We start from the raw sequence: 24,917 nt of genomic DNA on the forward strand, positions 1-24,917 counted from the left end.
TCAGTTTTCCCTGAGGCTTTGGGACCTCAGCCAGCAGCCAGCCCCGAGTGATAAGGGGCCACAGTGTTACTGTGGTGGCCCTGGGTCACAGGGCTGGGGCAAGGTCTAAACTGGTGGGAGGCAGCGGGGAGACTGCCTGATGATCCCCACCACCTGATGCCCTGGCCCTTCCGTACCCCTCCTGGGCATGCCTCATTTTCATCCATTACGAAAATGCCAGCGTTAACCCTGTTCCGCCCCGTGATTGACCCACACGGGCTACTGTTGTAGCGAAATCAGAAACAATGACTGCTAAATCACTAAGGTGCAGTAAGAAAATCGAAGAGGTATAAATTGTTTAATTAAATCCTGTTTGTTAAATGCAAATGAATGTGTTTCTTGCTGTCCTCAAAGAAGGGGCCAGTCGCTGCTGACGGCCCTGTGCTGGCCACTAGGGCCATGTGCTCCAGGCCACTCTGCCTAGAACTGAGTGCCCTCCTCTTTGTAATCAAGGGCAGGATCAAGGACACGAGGGCTGCCCAGCCCCGGAGGGCTTTGCAGCATCCAGCGTGTGGGCACGACCTGTGGAGCAGCTCCCCTCACCCTGTCGCGGAGATGGAGGTAAGTGCCCCCCCACACACACACACAAACTCGTCCCTCCCTCTCCCTGTCCACCACGACCACATTAAGAGCTATTTACCGGACCACAAGAAGCCGGAACTCAAGGCTGGTTTCAATCTATCAAGGCAGGAAGGGCAAAAGAGAGAGGCAGACAGACCAGGACAAGGATAAAATCAAGGGGGGAGGAGGGAGAGAGGACCTGCAGGGGCTGGGGAGATGGCTTGAGGGGCCCCCAGAGCTGTCAGGTCCAAGACCCAGCAGCCTCCACAGGACGGACCTGGCCAGGCCAAGTCACCTAAGGTGAGAAGCCCTTGGTCTCTCAGAGGGAGCGGGGATGGCATGGACCCGGGGGCGGGGCTCTGGCTGGCTGGGGTCAGGGTACTGGCACAGGTGGCCATGGAACCAAATCGAGCAGAAACATAGGCCCAGGCACCCCAGAGTGCAGTGCTCCCAGGCCCCAGCCCCAGCCCGCCCTGACATCTGTCTCAGGGGCCTTCTCCTCACCATTTATCTGGGGACCCTGAAAAGCCCACAGTCTCTTCGAGGCCCTCTCGCTTTGTCTGACCGTCTCCCTGATCTTCTCAGCAGCAGCTGGAAGCCGGGACCCCACCCCCGACGCTATTTGATGACATTCACCAAGGGGCCCTTATTCCACCTCGGCCCTCATCCAGATGTGCGAGTCATGCTTTTGGAAGGATCTGAGGAAAATCCCCAGCTGACTTGGATGCGGACCTACTCCCTGAGGCTCCCGCCCAGTGGGGCTCTGTGCAGAGGTGTGTGTGGTGCTGGACGGACTATGCTGGCCAGGACGCAGGGACGTCCACACGCACCCGCCTCATATACCTTAAAAAGGACCAAAAAAATGGGGGGGGTGCTAAGGCTATTTGGTTTCAGAGTGGCTATTTTCTAATTTGGATGTTCTTAAGAATCTCCTCCAGGGATTGTAAAAAATGTGGATTCAGGGTCATTGGAGGCCAGGGTGGGGCCACAAGTCAGCATTTTAAAGAGGCCTCCTGGGGTTCAGGCACACGGGTGGACAGTACCTTGGGAAACCCAGACACAGGTGAGCGGCACTCCAGACACTGAGTGAAGCCCCTCCCACTTCCTAGCAGGAAGGGTTTCCTGTAGGTACATATCCCAACAGATGGCCCAACTGGGAAGCCTAAAAGGTGGCCATCAAGTTGACTGAGAGAAAGGGACCCCTTCCATGACGAGGACTCCACGAGAAGAGACCCCTCCCTGACCCTCCAGCAGGCCTGCTTTGAATAGCAGATGATTTATCGAGGTTTCAGGATGGGGCCCTTGTTGGTAAAAAGCCCTTTGGGTCCATATTCAGCAAATAACAATTCATTAAAAGTCATTACCCAGAGCAGCAGTGACCAACCACCATGGAAGAAAATCAATGCGTTGCCAAGAGGAAGAGGCTCTGTGCCCTCCCTGGGCACAGGCAAGTGGGGGCAGGCTGGGTCCTCAGTAGGAGGGAATCTGAGCCCCTCAAAAATAGGTGTAGGGAATCAAAGTCCACGTGGATCTGGGAGATGGGTGAACTTTGTCGAGAAGTGGGGTTTGGCTGAGAGGCAGGCAGGATAGCAAGTTCTGGACACGTGACCCCTTTAGCCTCAGACTACCCCGGCCATGGGGGAGGCAGGGACAAGGGAGCCATAGGATGGGGCTGGGTCCCAGGGAGGACAGAAGGGCTGTGGTTCTGAAGCAGAGATAGAGAGGAAGTGTGTCCTTCCATCGCACCCCTGCAGCCAGACACACCCACTGCTCAGAAAGATGGCCCAGTCCTAATGGCCCAGTCAGCCTGTGGCAGCCACTTAACTGCTCCGAGGCTGGCCTCAGAGCCGCCAGGTGAAGAGGTTGGCTGCTTCCTTGCAGGTCTGCTGAGTGCTGGGGTCCAGCAGCTACGCCCCTGAGCAAGGCCAGGCATATCCAAGCTCTCGGCCCGCTTCCTCTCTCCATCCTCCGCCCTCCATCTTCAACAGCCCTCACCATCCACAGGGTACAGCCACCCCGGCCAGATATGCCAGGCCTTTCATCACCAGGTCCTGCCTGCCTTCTGAAGGTCCACTCTCAATACCCCCAACACCTCCACTCCATTCACTAAACTCTTTATACATTCTGCCCTGTGTCTCCGCACATGCTGTTCCCACTCCTAAAATGCCCCTCCTCATCTTGCCCCTGAGACTCCCAAACTCCTGGGAAAACCCCTTCCCCCTCCTCCTTCTGACTCAGTCCCAACCCCTTTCCTACTGACCTCCAAACTCAGGTCAAGCTCTGCCGTGTTCCCACAGCCCCTGGTGTCACCTCTCCTCTGACACCCACTGCACGGTCATCACTGATGTCTGTCTGTCTTCCAGAGGCCAAGTGCTCCTCGTGGAAGAACCTTTATTTCTCTCTCTCTCTCTAGGGCCTGGTTCCCAGAGGATGCCATTCACAATGTGGTCTATGTGAATGGAGCCTCTTGGAGTTCAATGCTAATTTACATGGCCATATAGGGACGGCCCTACAGAGTGCAGAGCCTGGCAGGTACTATAAATGCTTCTTACATTACATTAAGTAGCCCCCAAAAGCTGTCAGTCACTGAGACAGTCTTCTCCAATGCAACTCAGTGGAAAATCGGGGGTTCTAGGAGGACTCCAAGCTACTCCTAAAGGGATAAGAAAAGAGAGACCCTGCAGCCTAGAATAATCTTTTCTAACACACACATATATTTTGCACATAATTTAGGGAGTTAATGGACACTTCTAATTCTATAGAAGTTAAGATGTACTCATCTAAAAGTAAGGGTACAGTTTCTGGGGTCCCTCTCTTTCACCCAGGACATCTATGAAGGAGACCACGTTCTGACCAGAGTGAGAATACATAGGACAGAAGCCTTCAGGCTGGAGGCCCTGAGAAGCATCCGGTCCTGAGAACCCCAACAGGTTTCCCCTGGCTTGGCGTTAATACCAGGAGGTAACGTGCACCAAGAGGACCAGAGAGCACTGTCCATGGCCCCAGCAAGACCTGGGTGCCTCCTGAGACATCGTGGCATGGGCAGCAGGGGTGTCCAGGGCTCTATCTGTGATGGTCCTTGGTCTCTAGCTAGGCCAACTTCCTGTCCCATGCCAGCCAGCAGGAGACTGAGGCAGCCCCTTATCACCACCATTTGCAGAGAATTCTAGAACTTTCTAAAAGGAATGAGCTTCCTTGGGAGCTCCAGAGATCAGCAGAATTGGAGGCTGAAGGGAAATCCCCAAGCCACTGAAGGGGACCCACACAGAGGATATACAGCCTCTGAAACAGGAAGGTGGCAGGAGGCAGGTGCCACCCAGGGGACCCAGGCTCACGCAGGGAGGAGGCCATTGACACATGACAGGTGGGAGACAGGCAGTCCAAGCATGGCCAGACAGACACCTATCCTCCCTATTTAACGGCACACTTTGGAAGCGACCCACGGCATGTCCAGAGAGTGGACAGAAGAGAACAAGATTCTCCTCAGAGCTGCTGTCAATCTTTACACAGGTGGCTCTGTCCCTGTGCAAGTGACCTCACCAGTGTCACCCATAAGCCAGCCTCTGGATCCAGGGAAGATGGGCCAAATGAGCTTCTCCTGGCCACGTCTCCATCCTTAGTTTCAGCCAAGAAAGAAAGAGGGAGCAGGGAATAGGGAGGGCTGATGTCTGAATGACCCCAGCCTGCATTCACCCAGACCCCTGCCCACCCACAGAGCCCCCTCCCTGGGCCTCAGGCCCTCAGGACAGCAGAGGGACCTCAGAGGGGCTCCCAGGGCATCTAAAAAGTCTTGGAGCTTTTAAACAGAAGGGCCTTAGGGGCCAATCCATCCCCTAAACACTCGCCATTTTACAGGCTGACAGTGAAGCTCGGCAGGCTCAGGACCCCCAAGGTCACCCAGCAAGGAAGAGCCCAACAGACTGCCGGGCGCCTGCCCCTAACGGGGCGTCAAGGTGAAAATGGCTGGAAGAGCAGGGGCAGGAAGGGAGGGTGGAAGACGGACCCTCTGGACAGGACCGAAGGGACTTCAGCCCAGTGATGTGACAGATGTGTCCCCAGAACCCCCTCAGGAAGGCACTATTCCCAGATACCATCGGACTGGGTTCACACAGTGCCCTCCAGAGACAGGGCACAGGGGCAGAAGAGCTGATCTTGACGGTGACCTTTATTTCCCTGGTGACTCGAGGGAGCGGGACCAGGAGGGTAAGGAACTTGCCCTGGTCACATGCCAGCCCAGGCCTGAAGAACCAATGCCAGCTCAGGTCAGCCTCCTGACTCTGGCCTGGCCTGCAGCGCCCAGCCCGGGGCGATCGCCCGAGCTCCCCACCCTCGCCCGCCCGGGCACCAGATAGCGCAGGCACACTCTGGAGGGTAAAAATAGCTCCCAAGCCCACAACAACCCCAGCCCTTCTCTGCCAGGCCAGGAACCTGGCATTCAGAGAGCCCTGGCCAGGGGGACAGTGGAGCCGCTAGGGCCCTGCCAGCAGAGCCGGGAAGAAAGGCGTGAATGGGAGCCCCATGGGAGGACGGTTGCGAACTCTGAGCACTGGGCGCCCCAAATCTCCAGCCACAGAAAGAAGGGCATCCTGAATAATGTCTCACCGGGCCAGCCACACTTCCACCACGTCCCTCCCCCTGCCCCATTCTCACCCAAGGGGGACCTCTGTCCCAGAACACCACCCTCCCCACCCAGCTCCCCTCCCACTAGACGACAGTGGCTCTTACCTGTCTCAGGAAGCAACTCCAGAAAGGGACAGCAAGGCCCCCCACATCCACATTCAAAGGCACCCAGAGGCCACAGCCCTGCCCAACCTCACACCCTTCCCAGGTCGGGTGGAGGCACACCAGGGCCCCCAGGCACAGAGGCGACCCCACCCTGTCCCAGCAGAAAGCCTCCCAGGATACACACAGGCGACACCGCTATCCAGGACAGAGAGGGGGAAGGCGAGAACGGCCTGGCCCGATGCGCTCCTGGTGTTTCAAATCATGCCTACATGGCTGCAGCTGCGAGTGCGTGGGTCCCGCTCAAGCTCCCTGGGACTGTCCTGTCGGGTGGGAGGAGTCAGCGGCGCCCGCAGCCTGCCCCTGTGCCGCACACACCCTCCGCTCCGGAGCGGAGCGCGCTCTCCCCCTCTCGGCTCCTCGGCCTCACTCTGGCTTGTAGGAAGCCAGTGGGATAAAACTCTGTCTGTAATTTCAGCCAGCTGCGCCCCTAGGGCTCCACTTATCATCCTGCAGCTATGTAGTGCTTGAATGACATCACAGTGGCTTCGTGAGCCTCCAGCCGGCAGTGAGAAGTGTCCAGCCCAGCCCAGCCCCAGCCCCAAACCCAGAGACAAGTGGGAACCAGACCCCAGAAGCAAACGGAGGCTGAGCCTGGGGTAGACGGGCCAGGCTGCAAGGGTCAGAGAGAAGGGAACACTCCTAAGAGGGTATTGAGATTTATTTTCCCAAATATTCCACATTTTTTTCCCATTCTCAGCAAATGGAAGGCGGGACAGATGACAACAACTTTCCAGCTGCTGAACAATAAGGTGGAAATCTCTTTCCCCCCTTCCTCTCCCGCTCTCCCCACAACAGGGCCGAGACTGGAGGCAGGACACTTCCTTGGCTTGGGAGAGGAAAAACACCAAAAGTAAAACCCTACGAGCCCCCTGTGCTTCCCCGGGAGGAGCTGAGTGTCACCGGCAGGCCTCAGGGACGGAGTCAGGAGGCCAAAGCAGAGTTCTCGGGGAAGAGCTTTGAATTTGGGCCCAGTGACCTTGACACTTGGGGATGCCTAGCCCTGGGGTGCCAGTGGGCATCTCCAGGTCACCTGAGAAGCCCAGTTGATTGGCTGCTCCCCATCTGTGGCAACTGAATGGTGACCCCAATGCAGCAGCTGCCCTGAGTTCCCACTGTGATCCCAGGGTGCCCTGAAAAGTGCCAGGAATGTCCGGCTGATAGACAGCAGGACACCAAATCCCAGCCCTTACTTGCAGGTTGTTGGAAGCTTATTTGGATCTAGTTGACTCTCCCAATCCATTTCCAAGAGTTGGCAGGAGGTGGCCTGGGGTCTGCAGCCAGACCCCAGTGAGCCTCAGCGACGGTGTGCCCTTGCAGGGGGACCCCAATTAGCCTGTGACTCCAAAGTGCTTCTGCAGCCCAGGGTTGCACCCACAGCACCCTGGTGCCCACAGTTTCGTGACCAGGAGTGGCACTGAGGCTCAGGAGGGAGAGCCAGCCAGGCACAGGCCCCCTGTCTCCCCAGCTTGCTTGCCTGAGCTCCAGGGACCAGACACCTTGTCCTTTGAACTTCCCCTCCCCCACTGCCAGCATCACTCTCTGGCTGCTGCTTCTTAGGTAAAAGGGAAAAATAAGGGAAAGAACAAAAATGTTCCCCAGGCCCTGTACGAGGACACTGGCTGCCATATCATCACTGACAAGATGGCCGAGGGAGGGGACAACCCAGTGCCAAAGACCTCACTGGGGTTTTGCTGCTGTTGTTTTTGCCCTGCTACAGATGGAACCAAGGACCTTGCTCATGCTAGGCCACACCCTTCCACTGAAGCCCTCCAAATTTAAATAATTGGGGGGTGGGGGAGGCAAGAAAAGGGTCCACAATGCCTCAGGCTCCAAACTGGGGAAGAAGATGATTTGGGTGAATTATTGTAATGATCCCCTTACCTCCCTAGAGCCTTCTAGAACTAAGCAACAAAGTACAGGCTCTCGAAAGAGTTAAGATCCCAGTCCACCAGTCTGTCCTGTGCCCACCCAGCTTCATCCACAACACTGCTAGCCTAGCTCTCATTTGCATACAATCTTCATATTTACTTGCCCATCTGTATGCCATCTGTATTATTCTATAAATTTTTTAAATATATTTAACTTAAACTAGCTCTAAGCATCAAGATCCATGAAATCACAGATTTGGTGTACAAAGTACATTCATTTTTTTCTAATATGCACTCACACAGATACACCTAGAATCAGTTCATATATAATAAGCAGCCTGACCCACATACCCTCCCTTAAAAACCCCATGATACAAAGGCTCCTGCAAATGGTGAACCCTCCAGTGGTCCCCACCACCATCCAGGTACCGGCTGCCCTGGAAGCTCCTGTAGGGTTTCATAAAAGCCCTGATCCCCGGCCCCACCCTAGACCTACAGAGACTGAAATTTCAGAGGTGGTGCCTGGGAGTCTGAATTTTAAAACTCTCCCCAGCTGGGCATTAGCGACAGCCAAGTTTGGCAAACACTGGTCTTAGCTGAACCTAAATACTTCCAGTTGTGGGATATTACTGTCTCTCAAAAAGAGCCCATCTCATCTTTTGGTGGCTGGAGAAAAAAACATCTCCATACCCCATAATCTACAGTAAACTGGCCTTATGGTGCCCTTTGGGGTGGCTCAGAACAAGCCAGATCTCTCCTCAATGAGCATCCTTCAACTGAACATGGTGGGTGTCCTCCCCAGGGTCTCCTTTGACAAGTCACCCTCTTGAACACCCCGCCAGGCCCTAGGCCTCAGACACCTAGTGTAGCTCCCAGCAGTTCTTGATTACTCTGAACAAAGTGCAGAACCTACCCGCAGCCCCTGTGAGGAACACAACAGGCCCACCACCTCCCACTATCTAGAAACCATGCCTTTGCTAACACAGCCTCTGATTATGCCCAGCCCTTACCACTCATGCCAGCTCAGCACCAGCCAGGAACTCGGGGACCGAGAACATGGCTCCTCTATCATTGCAATGCTCAAGGTTTAGGACACATCATTTGACCTGCTCTTTCTCTGCTAAACCACCATGGCATTGGGCTGGGGTTGTGGCTCAGTGGTAGAGCACTCACCTAGTATGTGTGAGGCCCTGGGTTCGATTCTCAGCATCACATATAAATAAATAAAATAAATGTATTGTGTCAACCTACAACTAAAAAATATTTTTAAAAACAAACAAACAAACATGGCATCAAATGTCCAGCAAAGAGGAGAGTCTTAGGAAATGGCCAAGACTCCAACCATGTGACGTCGTCTAACTAACACCTACTGGGACTGTCCCCGGATCTGGTCTCTTGTGCCTCCAGAGCACCCCCTGTACTCCCTGAGCCAGCCCTGAGCAGGACAGTTTTATAAAACATGAGTTCTCAAGGCAGCGGGGTGGACCTGGAGACCTTCTGGAACCTCCTCAGACACCCAGGATTCGTTGAGATCCCAGATTTGCTATTGCCAGGGAAGCCAGTCGAGGCCACTTCCTAGAACTCGGCATCCTGAGCTCATCCAGCCCAACCCCAGCCCAGCCCTATTCTGTCCATCAACTCTGGGAGGGAGAGTTGCCCATCGCCACAAATGGTCAGTGCCGGAGCCAAAAGATCTGGGGAGGGGGAGGGATTGGCCTGGGAGACCCTCAGACTCTTCGTCCTGGATTTCAATCCCTGCTGGCCACTAATTTGTTGCTTGACCTTGGGCAAGTGATCTCCTCTTCCTGCGTCTCCGTTTCCAAAGTAGTGACATGAGAGAGGAGAAGGAGAAAAGCTTTGAATTCTAAAACTTCTGGTTCTAAGGAGAGCCCCAGGGAGGAGAGAGGCATGGTCAGACTGTGGCCCTCCCCAGAGGGGGCCCTGTCAATGTATCAAAGGTCCAGGGAGGAAGGAAGGAAGGGCCGTTGCCTGGGCGGGCCCAGCGCCATGTGTGTGTAATGGAAATGTGCTCCCAGAGTCCCCTGAGACCTTCGCCCCTCCTCCAGCCCAGGGGACATGAAGAACTAGAGCTCAGGGCGGGGGACACGGCAGGCTGCAAGCACCCCCCAGGGCCCCTGCCTTCCAGGGTCCCACATGCCCTATCCCAGAAAGGCAGTGGTCAGGGCCAGGCTCAAGAGCGTGTTCCCCAGGAAGTGGACAGAAACCTGGTACCAAAAGTGTCACTCAGGAAGGGAACTGTCAACTCCCAGGCAGATGTCCCAGGGCAGGGGTATATCCAGTCACCGCCCTCCGGCCTCTCCTCATCCCCACTGCTCAAGGGACACAGGTGACATCTCAGCAGCATCCTCACTTGTGGAGTTGAAGGGAGAATGGGGAGAGGGCTGTGGGGCTTGGGGACAAAGAAAGAGCAAATGGAAGGAGGCCGACAAGTTATCAGCTCTGCCCTTCAGGGCTTGCCCCCTGAGAAAGCACCTGAGGCTTCCCCAACGGGACAGTGGCAAGGAGATGAGGAAGCCCAGAGTTAGAGCTTGGAGGCACCAACAGGCAGGAAGCAACGGAGGCCGTCAGCAAGTTCACCTGCCCAAACCCAGGTGAGCGCCGGCCCCGCCAGTGAGCCCCGGGAATAGGCTGCCTTCGCTCTGAGGATGGAGGGGCTCCAAGCTGCCTCCGGGCAGGTTCACCATTCACATACAATTCCCACTGGGGGACAATCTCCAATCCTGACCCCAAACAGGCCCACTCTCCCCAGCCACCCACATCCATCCAAACCAGCAGGGCAGTGTGGTCAGGACCACTCCCATCCCAACAGATGGCCTGTGCAGTGGGCTGGGGTCCGTGTGGCTCTATGTGTGATTGGAACATGCAGGGGGTCTCCACGGTTCCTTGCAGGAGAGGACACAGTGGTGGTCAGGGTGGTCAGCTTCCCATCTCAAATAGATCCATGCAGGGACACTAGAAGGGACCCTCCCTGACCCACCAAGGCCACCCACCCCTGGAGCACAGCACTGAGTGGGAGCCAAGAGCCAGGGTACCAGCTCTGGGCGTCTGCCTCCTGGGATCCAGGAGGAGCGTCCATGTTCTCAGAGGCTCTCAAGCCCCGTTCAGACAGCGGGGGCGGGGAGGAGGAAGGACCTGAGGCACTCTGAGCTTTCATATCAAAATCTGACCTCACCTGCCCCGGCAAGGGGAAGAACGGACACCAAAGGGTGCGATGCCGCCAACAGTCCTTTCTAAAAGCAATCAAAGCAATCAAGGCAGATGGGCATTGACTGTAGAAAGATGTGAAGGCAGGGTGGTCAGAGCCGCGCCCCCCGCCCCCAGCTCAGGGGCTGCTCCCAGACCACAGGGAGAAAGGGCCTGGGGATGGACGCACCAGGCCTGGCCCTGCATCCTGGAGAGAGCAGGAGGGGAGGGCAGTCCACAGATCTGCCGTCCAACGCAGGAGGCTCAAGTCCCCGTGGGAGTCTTGTGGGTACAAAGAATGCTTGGACCAAACAAACAAACAAACAAACAAATAAATAAATAAATAAAGGAGGCACAGAGAAAAGGGAGTTTAGGGCAAGATATCAGAAAATGCCAGGGCTTTGTCGGAACCCTCTAGGCAGTGCCTCCAGCCGTGGTCACTCTTCCCACCCAGACAGATTCTCCTCAACTTGCTACCCATTCCTGTTTCTCGAGTCCCAGAAGACAAAGAGAGTTCTCTTGGCTGTCAGACCTCCATCCCTCCTACTGCAGCGGAAACCCAGTCTCCAACTCTGCCTGCACGTCTTTAACCAGCTGCTGGATAATAAACGGGCCTAGAGAAAGTGGAGTCTGGCAGCAAGAGCAGCAGACTGGGAATTGAGGGGCCGGAGTACTAAGGGATGCACCTAGGTGGGCCTCAGTTTACTTCTCTGTGAAAGGGGAAAGTAACCCAGATGGTCCTGGTGGTACTGCCTACCTCTCGACGCCCAGGGACCCACTGCAGACAGATGCTCAGCCAGGCACTGTTCAGACCCCACAGGTCTGCTTCTCCTGTCCTCCTTGCTCCTTTCTGGGTGGCGCGAGGCCCCAGATGCATCCAATGCTATTTCTGCAGCAGCCAGGGAGCCCCTGGGGTTGGACAGGAATGGTGGTGACTTACAGGAAGTCTGTAAATACACAGCAGCCTGCAGAGGTCCCCAGGGCCATGTAGGGCAATAGAGGCTGATTTATTTTCACCAGTGTAAAGCTGAAACTCAATCCCCGAGCAGGCTGACCCTGCAGACGGCAGACACTCCCCAGCGAGAGCAGAATTAGCCAGCCCCCAGACTGCGGGCCTCGCCCCTGGGACTGGTGATGGGAGGCAGAAGAGAGAAGGCTGGGGTCAGCCAGCTCAGCCTCTGTGGCTCTTGTTTCCGCTGACCTGGCCTCTCTCCACTCTGCCACTGGTCTGTAAGGGTCTCTAGGATGCAGAGCCGGACAGGCGGGCTTCCCATCTTAACTCAGTTCCTCCTCCCAGGTCTCTCAAATACAATGTTGCACGAGGCAGGAAGGCAGAGTTCCTGGGGCCTCAAGCCATGGTGAAGACATGGTGAGAAGTGCCACGTTGAGAAATAGGGGCACCGAATACAGGCTCTATCCCCACTGGCTGTGCAAACATTGATAGGTAACTTAACCTCTCTATGCTTATTTCTCCATCTCTGAAATAGGAATAAAACTAAGCTCACAGAGAGGCATGAGGAGTTAAGGAAATTCTGGATGCATTACAACCCCTCACATAGGGAGGCTATGCATAAGATATATGGGGAGCAGGGGACAGATTTACTCCTAGTCCCTAACAAATAACTGGCTGGGGATGTCAGCTAACACAACCCTGATGGAGACCAAATTGCAACTTTTATCAAAATTGCATATGTATGTATACATTCTTCCACCTCACGATTCCATTTCTAGAAAGCTGTCCTAAAGGACTTGCACATAAAACTGGTGTATGTGTGAGGTCATTCACAATAGCATTTCCCAAAAAAATCTGGAAGTAACCTAGGTGTCCACAGTATTCATATATAGTCTAAAAATTACTTGTTACTAAAACCCAGTATATATGTGCAGTGGAATATTATATAGTTGGAGAAGACGAGAAGACTGTGTGCTATTATAGAAAGACCTTCTCAATAGGCCATTAATGGGAAAGAGCAAGTAAAAGCCAGATCCTTGCAATGGCTACCAGACCCTAAAGGATCTGGTCCCCGTTACCTGTGACCTTGTCTCCCATGACGACCTCCACTGCCAGCCACACTAGTCCCCTTGCTGCTTCCCAAACATCTCCTTCGAGCCAGCAGTCCCCAGGACCTTGGCACAGGATCCCTTTGCCTGGAACGTTCTTTCCCAAGTATGGGCTCGGCTGACTCTCACCTTCTCCAAGGCTTTGCTCAGATGACCTCTTCTCCGTGAGGCTGATCTCGCTTTATGAAAATTTCAGCTCACCGACCCGATCCCCCACTCCTCGTCACCCCTCATTCTGCTCTGTTTCTCCCCAGAGGATTTATCACCCACTAACACACCCTGCCATTGTTTATGATGTTTTTAACTTTTGTTGTCTGTCTTCCTCCATTAAGACAGAAGCCCCACAGGGCGGGGACCTTCATTTCACTCACCAGCGTGTCCTCAGCATCTGGGATAGTGAGCAGCGGACACATAGTGGACGCTCAATCAATGCCCACCGAGTGAACAAGCGGTCACTGAGGACAGCCCCAGGACCAAAGAACACAGACGTCTGAGGTTCTTTTCTTATTCTCTTTCTCTTCAACAGAGTGGTTCAAGGTTATGCCTCCATCACAACTTTCTCTCCTGCATTCTCATATGTGCTCTCAAACAGAGGCGTCCAGGACCCAACGTCTGGCCATCAGGAATGACCAGCGCCAGGGAGGCGGGAGCCAAGGGCCTGAGTACACCTGAGAATGGAGCTGGCGTTTGGATAGTGCCAAAGGCCCCCGGGCAGGAGGAAAGGCAACCTGACGGGCACCCTCGGAAGTGTTTCATGAAGCTTTGCCCAAGGACAGGGGGTGGTCCCTGAAAAAGCAATGCTGGACTGTGACTTCCCACACCGCGGGCGCTGCAGGAAGTGCCCACTATGGCCTCATTTAACTCCCAGCCCTGTAAGACGGGGCCGCCGTCCTTCCCACTGGCAGGTGAGAACACTGAGGTTCAGAGAGGCTCACCGACTGGCCGAAGGTGGACAGAAGGCCAGAGGCAGAGCTGGGACTTGGCCCCAGACAGCCTGGGTCCTGAGCCCATGCTTTCAAAGGTGACAGTACCTCCTGGGGACCGGCCTGCCCAAGGACCCATGGTCTCCACTGGGACATGCATTTCATTGCTTCTCAGGCCGCTCTAAGGCACCGTCCCCTGCGTTTTAGGGGCCGCCTGTGGCTGAAGCTTTGTGAGCTCCGTGACTTTGGCAGGATTTTAGAACATCCTCTGCCAGGGCGAGGGGCACAGAGAAGAAAGCGGGATTTACAGGGGATGAATCATCCGCGAACAGCGGGGGGAAGCGGAGGGAGGGACCCACACAAGAAGAAAGGACTGATCATCTGCCAGGGCCCAGATCCCCGAAACCATTTCCCATAAACCGCCTCAGGACTGTCAATCAGGCGTCAAGCAGGCTCCGGAACCTGCTTGGGACCAGGATGGAGGGGCTGCGCTGGACCTCCCCCCAGAGGTCCCAGAGCGCAGGAGAAGGAGCAGACAGAGGAGGCTGGCTCTGGGCAGGAGGCTGGTGGGGACACGGGCTCAGCCAGGCCAGGCCAGTGAGTGACAGGAATGAACTTCTCCCAGGAGCACACGAGCCACAGGGAGTACCTGCGGGCCAGCAAGTCCCCTGCCAGGGAGGAAGAGGGCGAGGGGAGTGCACCAGACCTGACCAGGTCCAGCACGGAATACTCCAGAATCATCCAGAAATAGAATCCTCCCCCCACCCCGGGGCTGGATTTTGAGGTGGGCTGAACTAACAAAGGCTGGCAGACTGGGGGCCCAAAGGCCCACCCCGGGAGCCACACACCCCACCAGAGCAGGGGATGCCTCAAGCTGGCCCTGCCTGGACAGAATCGGAGCGCCCAGTGGCGTCTCATGGGCCCCAGCTCTGGGCCCCGGAAGGAAAAGTGACTGACCCCGCATCTGTCAGACGGCCAGGGGGGCCAGGAAATGAGGCTGTGCAGCCCGGTCCACGGCAGTTTTGTGTGCTCTCTTTTCTCTCCTGGAAAAGGCTTCTCTGAACACAGAACTCAGGTGGAGGAAGCGCCCGGAGGGACCACAGCCCAGTGCCTGGGCAGGTCCCAGGCTGCCCACTCAGCCCCTGGGGGAAAAGGAGCCAGGAACCGGCCCCACCTGGACCACACACTGCCTCTGTCCTCACCTCCCCGGCCTCTGCTCACCCTTACCTGCGTGTTGCCCGTGTTCCACTAAAATCCTGCCCATCCCCACAACGGCCACAGCAACTGTAAGGAGAGCCAGTCTGACCTGCTTTCCCTCGGATCCCCAGACTTTGAGCAGTGTCCTTATGTCACTTGCAAATGTGAGAACAATTCTGTCTTCAGTGCCATCTCTCCTGCCAGGGCCCATTCACAAGCAGCCCCTCTCCAAAGCCATTTCCTCCAAACACCAGGACCCCTGGAAGCCATGGCCCTTGACCAGGACCCTTCCCCCCTGGGCTGGTGCATTTCTATGATACCCCACCACCACCCCCTTCCCCTGTCTCCAGGCGACACCCAAACATGACTTTCCAGATCCCAGGACTTGAATGGTGCCCACAGTTTGTAGTAGGTGATCAGTTAAGTACTGGGGGAGAGGAGAGAGAAGGGGAGGGAGGGGAGGAGGAAGGAATGAAGTAGGGAAGCAGCTTTAGTTGGGTAAGAAAAGTATTTGGTTAATGGAGCTTAAATGTCTTTCCTTGGAGATGGTTAGAGTTGTGATTGGTCCCCATCTGTCTAGTTCCTTGGTGGACTTGTCCACAGGTCTGGCAGGAGCGGAAGAAGGCAGGGTGGCTGAGGGGGAAGAGCCCGCATTGCCCGCTCTCCCGCCTCCAACTGGGTCTCTGAGCAACCAGAGGGCAGCGTGTGCCAACCCCGCTGCCGGCTGAGCGCTCTGGATCCGCTGCAGTGGCTGTGGCCTCCCACCCCAACCCGATGGCAGAGATTACGGAGGACCAAAGGCACATTCACTGGGGAGGAGATTGGCTTACGGCTCCACCTGCTGAGACTGCACCCCCGCCTGCGTGCTGCCTCGCAGGGCCAGCAGAGGGTCCAAGGGCATCGGGACAAACCCAACCCAGCCCTGAGCAGCTGAGCAGGTGGCCAGCAGATGCTGGGTCAGTGGTATCGTCTTTACCCACAAGGTCAAGCCGACCTTGTGTCTGAATTAGTCCACTGATTGTTCCACTAAATCAGGAGAGGTGTCCCCTCTTAGGGGAGGAGAAGGAACCCAGAATCCTCCTCTGGGAGCTCTTCCGCCATGCAAATGTCCCACACTGAGACCCACCCCCTTGCACCCCAATGTCTCTCTGCCCAATGGGGCCATGAGGACAAGCAAGCCAGGCTCCCTGCCAAAGTCAATCCCATCCTCACAGTTGGGAAGTACTCAAACCTCTCCTGCTGCAACCCAAGCCCCTTGTCCTCTATAATCTGATAGATCACGGGGCAGAAGCTTTCAGTAGCAGCTCTAAATTTCTCCCTCCCTGCCCTTTCCCCCACCCACCTTGAAGTCACAGACCCGAAAGGCTGGCCTTCCCAGGATGCCCAACAAAAATCAGCTTGATGCCAAATCCTAGGTTCTCAGCATCCACACTAGGAACTCCTTCAGTAAAGCCCTCCGCTCCGTAACAAGTGGCAGGTAGATCCCTGGAGTCTTTGCACCCTTTCCCTGAACTCTCTGGGTCCACCTGCAGCCCTGCACTCTTGCTGGTTTCTCCCACATCTTATTAAAAAGTTCAGAAGGCAAGAAGGTCAAACCCTGAGGAATTACATCCAAGACATAACTCCCCTGGTGCACATCTCCACGGCCTCTCCCATAGTAGCCACGGGGACTGTCCTCCCCACTGCCTGAGTGCTGTCCTCTGGAGCCCAGGGCCCACCCACCGTGGTCTCGCATCATCCTGCCTGGGCCCTGGGGGCGAAGGGGGCAGGACCACGTGGGAGCTTGATCAGCTGCAAGCAGGACTCAGGGGCTTTTCTGCTGCCCTGTCTGCGGGTGTTGGAAAGAGCTCCCCCTCTGTGTGACAGGCAGGCTCTCCAAGCCGCTCAGGCACCAGCCGTAAGGCTGGAAAGAGGTCAGCCCCAACAGCCTAAAGCAATTCAGCCTCTAGATGAAGAATCCTTTAGCTCTGGATCCTGAAAATGATGGGTCACAGTGCAGATCGCTGGGTCTGGCACCAGAGCCCCCCACCCCCTATGTAGGAACCCTGCCTTCCCGTTTCTGTTAATATGGAAGTGTCTGGGTCCCCGTGGTGAAAGAGACTCCAAGACAAGGAATGCCCTGTTTCAACAGTAAGGTAGGAGGCCACCATGCGAACCACAGAAAGAGACTACAGACATCAAGAAAAGAAGACCACCCATGGAATGGGGGGAAAGACCTATTAAACAAACACAGATCCAATAAGGAGTTTGTTGCCAGAATATATAAAGAACACATAACTCAATAATGAAGACAACCAAAGTTTTTTAAACGGACACTTTTCTAAAGAAGATATATAATGACCTCTCATGCATAAAAAAAATGTTCCACCTCATTAATTATTAGGAAAACGTGGTTCAAGCCCACAATCAGATACCACTTCACACCCACTAGACTAGAAAATAATAAGGGTTAGAGGAGGGAGAGAAACAGGAACCCGGATCCGTTGCTGATAGGAATGGACACTGGGCAGCCATTTGGGCTCTTGGAAAAGAGCCCAGCAGGTCCTCAAATAATTAAACATAGTAAATGAAGGACCCTAGCAATGTACCCAAGAGAAATGGAAATGTAAGTACCCACAAAGCCTTGCACCTAGATGTCCATAGCAGTATTCTTCTAATAGATGAAAAGTGGAAACAATCAAAATGTTCATCAATTGATATTAATGTACAGATAAAATATATCACAATGGAATATTATTCATCAATAAAAAACAAACGAAGCATTGATACACAGTTTAATACGTATAGACTCTGAAAACATCAGGCAAAGTCAAAGAAGGCAGACACAAAGGTCCAGGTATTGTCCTCTTCCCATGGTGGCACTAATGAAGGAACATCTCTGCAATGAAGCCATCCTGAGCCAGAGGAACTATGATGAACACAAGCAGAGATCCCTGCCTCCCACCCTGGACAGGTAGCATGGACAAGAAGTAATGCTTATGTTAAGTAGGGCCACTGCAAATGGGGGCTGTTTGTTACTGCAGCATCACTGAGCCTCTCCTGACCAAGTTATTTGCTTTGCACTCAAGCTCATGAGTTGGTCTGAGAGGGAAGCTCAATTGGCTCATCTCAGTTCCTTATGATCCATGAAGGGAAACACTGGTTGAGCTCAAAGAAATGGTAAGCCATGTTGTCTACTCCAACTCTCTCCTTTTATCAGGAATAAAGAATATCCAAGGAAAGTAGTCCCCATGGACACCTAGAATTCAAATCTCCTGCCTGGTAGGCCAATGTCCGTCCATGTCTGTCTCTACCACTCCATGCACACTTCAGTTTCTCTCTCCTCACTCTCTGCCTCTGTGTTCTATCCCTTTCTCTCCCTCTTGCTTAAAAAAACAAAACAAAACAAAAGACAGAGTCCTTGGACAAGCCCATCTCAGAGGAAGTCATCACACCAGGGGTTCCAGGCCCCAGGAAGGAGACTTCCCCAGGAGTCTCAGAAGACCTGGAGGAGAGGCAGAAATGGTCCCTCACAGGCCCCTTACCACCAGCCCCTGCTCTTCTGGGACTGCCCATGCCAAGGAAGGGTTGGTGGGCACGTAATGGCAAAGCCCAGGTGGGATGGATACTAGCCACCCCAGCTAGGCCCAGGGACTTGCTCCCTCCCGCCTGTCCTGAGCGGCCACCTCTCCACCCCTCACTACCCAGCCCCAGCCCCTAGTCCCCTCCTTAACAACAGCTCAGTGCCCAAGTAGGCCAGGGAATGGGGGCAGTAGAGGGTGGGCAGCGAGGAAAGGGCCTGGCCAGGCTCTGGGTTTCTCGAGGCCGCGGGCAGCCTACCCTGTGCTTACACCTTGTTTCCGAGAAGGCTAGCCCTGGACGCTCGGAGGAATTTGGAAACTCTCTGTGCAGCATAGGCAAAAAATGCCACCCCACTCCCACCCATGGGGCACTGGGGCCCAGGCATGGGGCTTCAGAACTCAGGCCAAGGAACTAATGGGGCTTCTGGAAGCTGCAGATGGTGGTGTCAGCCAGGGCGCTGAGCTGGCAGGCTCCAGACCAAATTGGAGAGAGGCAGAGGCAGCCCATAAGGAGGAGATCGGTGGGGGCCGGTCTCTCCCCAGACCCCCCTAGACCCTCACCTCCTGCCCCTCAGGACCAGAGGCCCTGGGCATCCGGCTGCATGGGACCCAGGAAACTGAACTGTCCCCCTCAGATTCATACGCTGCCGTCCTAACTCCAGGACCTCAGAATGTGGCTACGTTTGGAGGTTGGATCTTAAAAGAGGTGATTAAGGTGAAATGGGGTCCCTAAAATAGGCCCACTCCAGTCTGGCCATTGTCCTTAGAAGAGGAGATTAGGACCCAGACACACGTAGCGGGGAGACTGTGCGAAGACACGGGGAGGAGACGGCATCTACAAGCCACTCACACCTGATCTTCCCGCTTCCAAAAAAGTGAGGAATCGGTTCTGTTTTTCAAGCCCCCAGACTGCGGCGCATTGTGCCGGGGCCAGAGCAGACGAGACATCAGCCCATCAAATCCCCAGACGGCTCTGCTAGGAGAGAGGGGTCTCCCAAGATGGCAGGCACTCCTCTGCCCCCTGGAGCCATGGGTCTAGTCAGAGATCCTAGACATTGAACTTCCACCTCCTTCTTTCTATTTGGTGCTGGGATTGAACCCAGGGCAGCATGCTAGGCAGGCACTCTACCACGGAGCCACCACACCCCGGCCTTAACCTCCCTCCCTCCCTCCCTCCTTCCTTCCTTCCTTCCTTCCTCCCTTCCTTCCTTCTTTTAGGCACATCTCACTATCTGGTCTCAAGCTCCTAAACTCAAGTGATCCTCCTGCCTCAGCCTCCAGAAGAGCTGCGACTACAGACATGTGCCACCAAGCCCCGCCCACCTCCTTCTTCAATTGCCCTTCATAAGCCCTTCATAAGCCGCAGGTCACTACCCAGAGGCCCAGCTGTCCCTCTTCTCTGTGGTTCTACCTCCTGGGCCTGTCCTGGGTGGTGGTGAGCTGGACTACATCCTGAAGGAGCCCCCTCAGGTGTGGGGTGGGAGCTGAGCTTTGCAGGAGGAAGGGATTTGCAGTCAAACACTTCCAGATCCAAGCATCATACCTCTTACGTCACGGCCCTGCAGGTTTGTTGACCTTGAGGTCTTGATGGGGACAATGGAGCTGGTACAGCCTGAGCCGAGCTAATGCCAAGGTGGGTTCCTTCATGGGAGGGAACCTCGCTGTGGCAGGAGGGCGTCAGACGGGCGTCATGTCCCACCTCAGCCACCCCAGCCTGGGAGGTCAGGCTCCTGAGAATCAGGGGACCCGATATGGATTTTCTTCCTTCATTTTGCCATCAAGACTGATCAGGGATGTACTGAGGCAGTGAAAGGGGGCTTTGAGTGTCCCCATGCCCCAGGGCCTGAGTCGAACTTGGAGCTCGGGAAGAGGGAGCCGCAGGTAGCAAGGAAGGGTTTCAACAGAGCAGTTCCTGAAACGTGGTCAAGTCAGGGTCACCAGGAGCTCTGAGCAGAGTGCAGCCGAGAGAGGGGCCAAGTGCGGACGCAGGTCACTCAAGAGGACAAAGGCCAGAGACGATTGATGCCCCGCCTCCTGCTCTGAGTCACCAGTGAGTTTTGGAGGAACTGGCTGGCCTCTCCTGCCCCTCCTCTCCTGTCCCCCTCCTCCAGCACACATGAAACAGACAGGGGAGGTGGCCACTTCCAGCAATGGCCTCATCTCACGTTGGACAACCACCCTCCACCTACCTGGGGAGGCTGGCCCCTCCCAGGGCACTCCTGAGCACCCCGCAGGTACCGGGAGGGGAGACCCAGTCTGCCTTGAGGGAGCCTGTGGTCTCTGGGGTGCTACACACCATGGCCCACCCACCTGGTCTAACTCCTCCTGCCTCCAGCGAGGACCAAGATATCGGCACAGAGCGAGATGCCCGGAACAGGCCCCCAGGGAGGTCAGCCACCCTGGACAGCACCATGGTCAGCACTGTGGTTGGCTCCATGCCCAGAGCTGCCCTCGACTTGCCTGGCAACCTTGAGCTGCTTACTGAACCCATCTGTACCCCAGTTTCCCCATCAGGGCAAATAACACCACCCATCTCACAGAGACGGCAACCACCGAGTTCTTGACACCAAGACTGGAGCGTGGTAAATCCAGTCTTCCCCCTTAGCCATGCGGGTCTGCAGACCTCTGAAGAACAGGCCTCAGTCAGCACTGATGTGTCAGGCACTCTGTGGAAACACCACAGTCACTCCCCACTGTCACTCCAAGAGACTTGTTGAGTAATTCCCATTTTACAGATGAGCAAACCGAGGCCCCAGGGGCCCGCATGTTGTCAAGGACTTGAAGTCAAGCAGTTTGGCTCCAGGCACTGCATTCTTAGCATCTATACTAAACCGCCTCTCACGAACGTCACTGCGATAATCCCACAGAGTGAATAATATTGTCCCAACTGTGTAGACATGGAAACTAAGGAAACAGAAAGGCTAAATGCTTTGAGCAAGAGGGTGCGCTATGAAGGGGGAGCAGGGATCTGCCCCCAGCAGTTGGCTCTGGAGCCCGCGTGCTCACCCCATGCACAGGGCACTTCCCATCAGCCTGCCCAGCCGGCCCAGGACCTCCACAGGGAACAGCCACACCCCCTCCAGCATCTCCTGAGCACCCGAGTCACGCGTTCTAGACCCCCCCACCCCAGCTGTGAGGGGTCACCCACCACCAGGGAGAGACAGAGGCCTCCAGTGTCCCTGTCTCCTTTTACCTCTAGGAAGCATAATGGAGTCTTCCAGAAATGCCACCAACCAGGAGCAAGACTGGGGTTGGTCACTTGTCCTGCCCAAGGACTGGCTCCGTTTGCACTCTGGGACAGCCAGCAGCAGAGAGCACACAGTAGGAGCAGAGAGTGGCTCTCCCCTGGTGACTGTCCCAGCCCTCAGCAGGCCAGGCCAGGGAAGAGGGCAGAAGAGCCCTGAGCAGCACCCCCTGCAGGCAGAGCACCAGCTTCTCAGCCTCCAGACAGGAGCCCCTCTGTCCTGGTAGGACGAGCTGGCCTTTAACATGGTCCCAAAGGTCCCGCTGACTCTGTCCCCCTGCCTGGGGGAGCAGATCAGAGGGGAGAGGAGGCAGGGCCAGGGGCAGGAGAGCAGTCAGGGCCTCCACGCCAGCCCCCGTGCTCCTCCCCAGCCTCCCGCGTCCTCAGCCTCCGACGTCCGAAGCCTCCTCCGGTTCGTCCGTCTGCTCTCCTTCCCTCCCTCAGCCTCGTCCTCCCAGTGCCTTTAATTGTTTTACCTTTTATTTGCCTGGCACTTCTTGGTTCACTAGATGTTTTTACATTGATCATCGCATTGAATCTGCATCAGGCAGAGGCGGGAAGCATTAAAAATTCCTTCAAATTGCCAAGCGTTCTTGTTAAAAATGCAAACATCCCCAGGACGACGAACAAGGAGGCTGGCGGCCCTCCGTCCCTCTGCCTTCTCCCTGGCCACTTGGCACAGGGTGGTGGGGTGCAGGGAAGAGCAGAGCTGGCGGGGGGACAGCCCAGTGGGCAGGGAGGGCGTGGGTGGGTGTCTCTGGCTGAGGACGCTGGGCCCTGAGGGACGAGATGGCACTGGGAAGGGGCAGGGAGCTCAGTAGGTAGTGAGGACAAGCCACAAACCTGCAATGCCGCACCTGAGCACCCACCCTCCGGAGCCCCTGAATCTCGTCCACCCGCTCCCCGTCCTGCCTCCGTGATGCCAGGGGCTCATTCTGATCCCTCTCCCAGGAGGCTTCAGAGAAGAGCCATCAGGGCAGGAGACAAGGCGACAGAGCAAGGAGGGCAGAGAGAAGGCCCTCGGGCCGGGCACGCCCTCACCCCGCACAGCCACGCGGCCCAGGGTCCCAGCTGGCTTCCGTGGGGGCAGGGACCAAGTAGTCGATGCTGGGTCGTGGGGATAAATCAGAAGGTCCTGCCTTCCGAGTCTCAGTTACCCCCACTAGCCAGACGATCCCCCAGCTCCAACATTCTGGGGTCCTTTCACCAAGTCAGGAGAACAAGCCTGGGACCAAACCCCAAGCAGGATGTCCCAAGAGTCCCTGGGCTCCGCCCCCTCATGCACATTGAAATAAGCCACATAAACAGCTAGAACTCCCATGTAACTCTCCGGAGCTGACCCCGCTGCAGGGGCCATGTGACTTAATGTCAGGTTTTGCAGCCAGACCATGCATCCATTTCAGTTCTGTAGATTCCTTTCCACACCCCAGAGCTGGTGGGTTGGTTTCCAGCTCTCCAACATTTTCGTTGGCCCTGGATGAAAGCTCTCTGGCCCTAAGTGTCTGCATTCCCCACGCTCCGACCCCAGGGAACACTGGCAGCCGGCAGCAGAGGGTTTAAAAGAAATGCAACAAGTGCCCTGTTTGCAGCACGGAGGTATCGCAAGCTTCACATAAGGCCACCTCCTCCAAGGAGACCTCCCAGACCTCTCCCAGAAAGCCAAGGCCACGAGAGCCAGGGCTGGGCAGCCTAGACAGGGCCAGCACACGGGGTCCCCACCTACCCTCCATGCCATCTTCCCGATGTCCACTGATGTTGTCGTAGGAATCCCAGCGGATGAGGGGGTCGGAGGTGTTGTAATCCACAGACACACTCGGCCCATTCTCCAGGTGCTCCATGCCTGAGCGGGATGGGAAAGGTGGGGGCGGGCAGGGGACAGTAGGGACAGGGAAAGAGATCAGCAGCTGGAAAAACAGAAAGCCAACAGCTCCCCCCAGGCTGCTCCTAAGAGACCTCTCATGTTCCGGAGCGTGGCGGGCGGGAGCAGTGGCCTCAGTTAGGTGGAGGAGCCAGGAATCTGACTGCGTGCATTCTTGAAAAGGCTCATTCCAGGTCAGAGGGGTAAGTCAGGACAGGGCACTAAGGAATGCAGACCCCAGGAGAGAGCCGGGGACAGCCCTGCCAGGTATCTGCCTCTTCCTCGTGTGGGGCCCTGGGGCAGGGCCTAGAGAGCAGCGAATCTGCCCTGGAGTTGGGAAAAAGGCTATGGGACAGGCTTTCCTGGGATCAGTGATGGCAGGGAAGCCACAGACTTGACATTGGAGGACACAAGCCTCCACAAGGTCGTGCACCTGCCCCCACTTAACACGCTCTCCACTCCTGACAGACACTTGCAGGGAGAGCCAAGTTTCTTCCCCACCCTTCGAGAGACAGCTCAGAGACAGCAGAGCTGCAAGACTGGCCTTCAGGGCGAGTTACCTCGGGGCCCAGCAGTCCTTCAGTCTGGAGTCCCTCAGCCTGTAACCTAACTGCATCGCCTCCCATCCTGTTCTCAATTAAGAGGAATAACAACTGGGCTCCATATTTAGAGTCCAGAGACTTAAAGGCTATTATTAAATGGGCTTCAGGTTGAATCACCTCAGTTCACATAAATATCATCCATCCAGCACCTTGGAGTGTCCCCCTTGGCTATTCCCTCCATCCAGTTTCTGAATATAACCAAATGGTGACCTAACAGGACCAGAACAGTTTATCCAACTCAGCGCCTCTCTGTCTGCTTTTTTATTTTTATTATCCAGAGAGTAAGTCACTGGTTCATGTTTAGCTAGGGGTCCACTCTGATACTCAGATCCTTTACTGCTGGCCTGCTCTCAATCACAGGTAACTTGGTCATCGTAAAGCAGCCCAGTGGGAGGATGGTGGGAGCAGGACAGGGACATGGAGCCTGGAGGGAAGGGCTGCAAGAATGAACTCTACTTTGATGTATACCTTGAATTTTCTCTGGCCCGTAAGAAAACACGAACTCTACTTTGCCATATTCTGGAAATCGGTCATCTAAAAAAAAAAAAAGAAGAAGGGAAAAACAAAAATGGGCAATGAATCCCCAAAAAAGGGCTCCATAAATATTAACCAGAAAAACTCATTTCTTTTGGAAAAAAAAATTAAGTCATACACATACACATGGTTAATAATAAAATAGCATTTAATATGTATCTAAACTCAAATTACACATGAACACCAAAATCCCATGTCCTGCCCACCCTAGCCCCAGTCCTACCTGCCTAAGGTACCACTTCTAGCCATTTCTATTTCGGGTTCTACAAACAAGCGACCTTTATGATTCTAAATACCACCCATTATTTCATGCCAGTATTTCTGTATACATTTTAAATCATCTCATTGATTCACCACTATGAAGCCGAATGATTTGGCTCCTATACCCCACCTCCTTTCTTCTCAGATCTGGTTAGCTTATCATTTGTTTATCCCACCAATTACCTTGAAGCTACATATATTATAGTTCAGCCTCTACTTC

At 55.2% G+C, this 24,917-nt stretch overlaps 1 protein-coding gene across 12 annotated transcripts in view; it reads right to left on the reverse strand.

Moving 5' to 3' along the window:
• Positions 1 to 24,917, reverse strand: part of Tns1 (tensin 1) — a 170,999-nt gene that overhangs the window by 43,729 nt on the left and 102,353 nt on the right. For all 12 annotated transcript variants that reach the window (XM_048808529.1, XM_048808528.1, XM_048808527.1 and 9 more), the window contains 2 exons: positions 24,371 to 24,436; positions 23,166 to 23,282 (listed from right to left, as the gene is read on the reverse strand). In XM_048808529.1, coding sequence (XP_048664486.1) covers positions 23,166 to 23,282; positions 24,371 to 24,436 — 183 coding nt within the window. The remainder of the gene's footprint in view (positions 1 to 23,165; positions 23,283 to 24,370; positions 24,437 to 24,917) is intronic.

This window comes from Marmota marmota, unplaced genomic scaffold (genome assembly GCF_001458135.2).
Source record: "Marmota marmota marmota unplaced genomic scaffold, marMar, whole genome shotgun sequence".
In the NCBI taxonomy this organism is placed as follows: domain Eukaryota; kingdom Metazoa; phylum Chordata; class Mammalia; order Rodentia; family Sciuridae; genus Marmota; species Marmota marmota.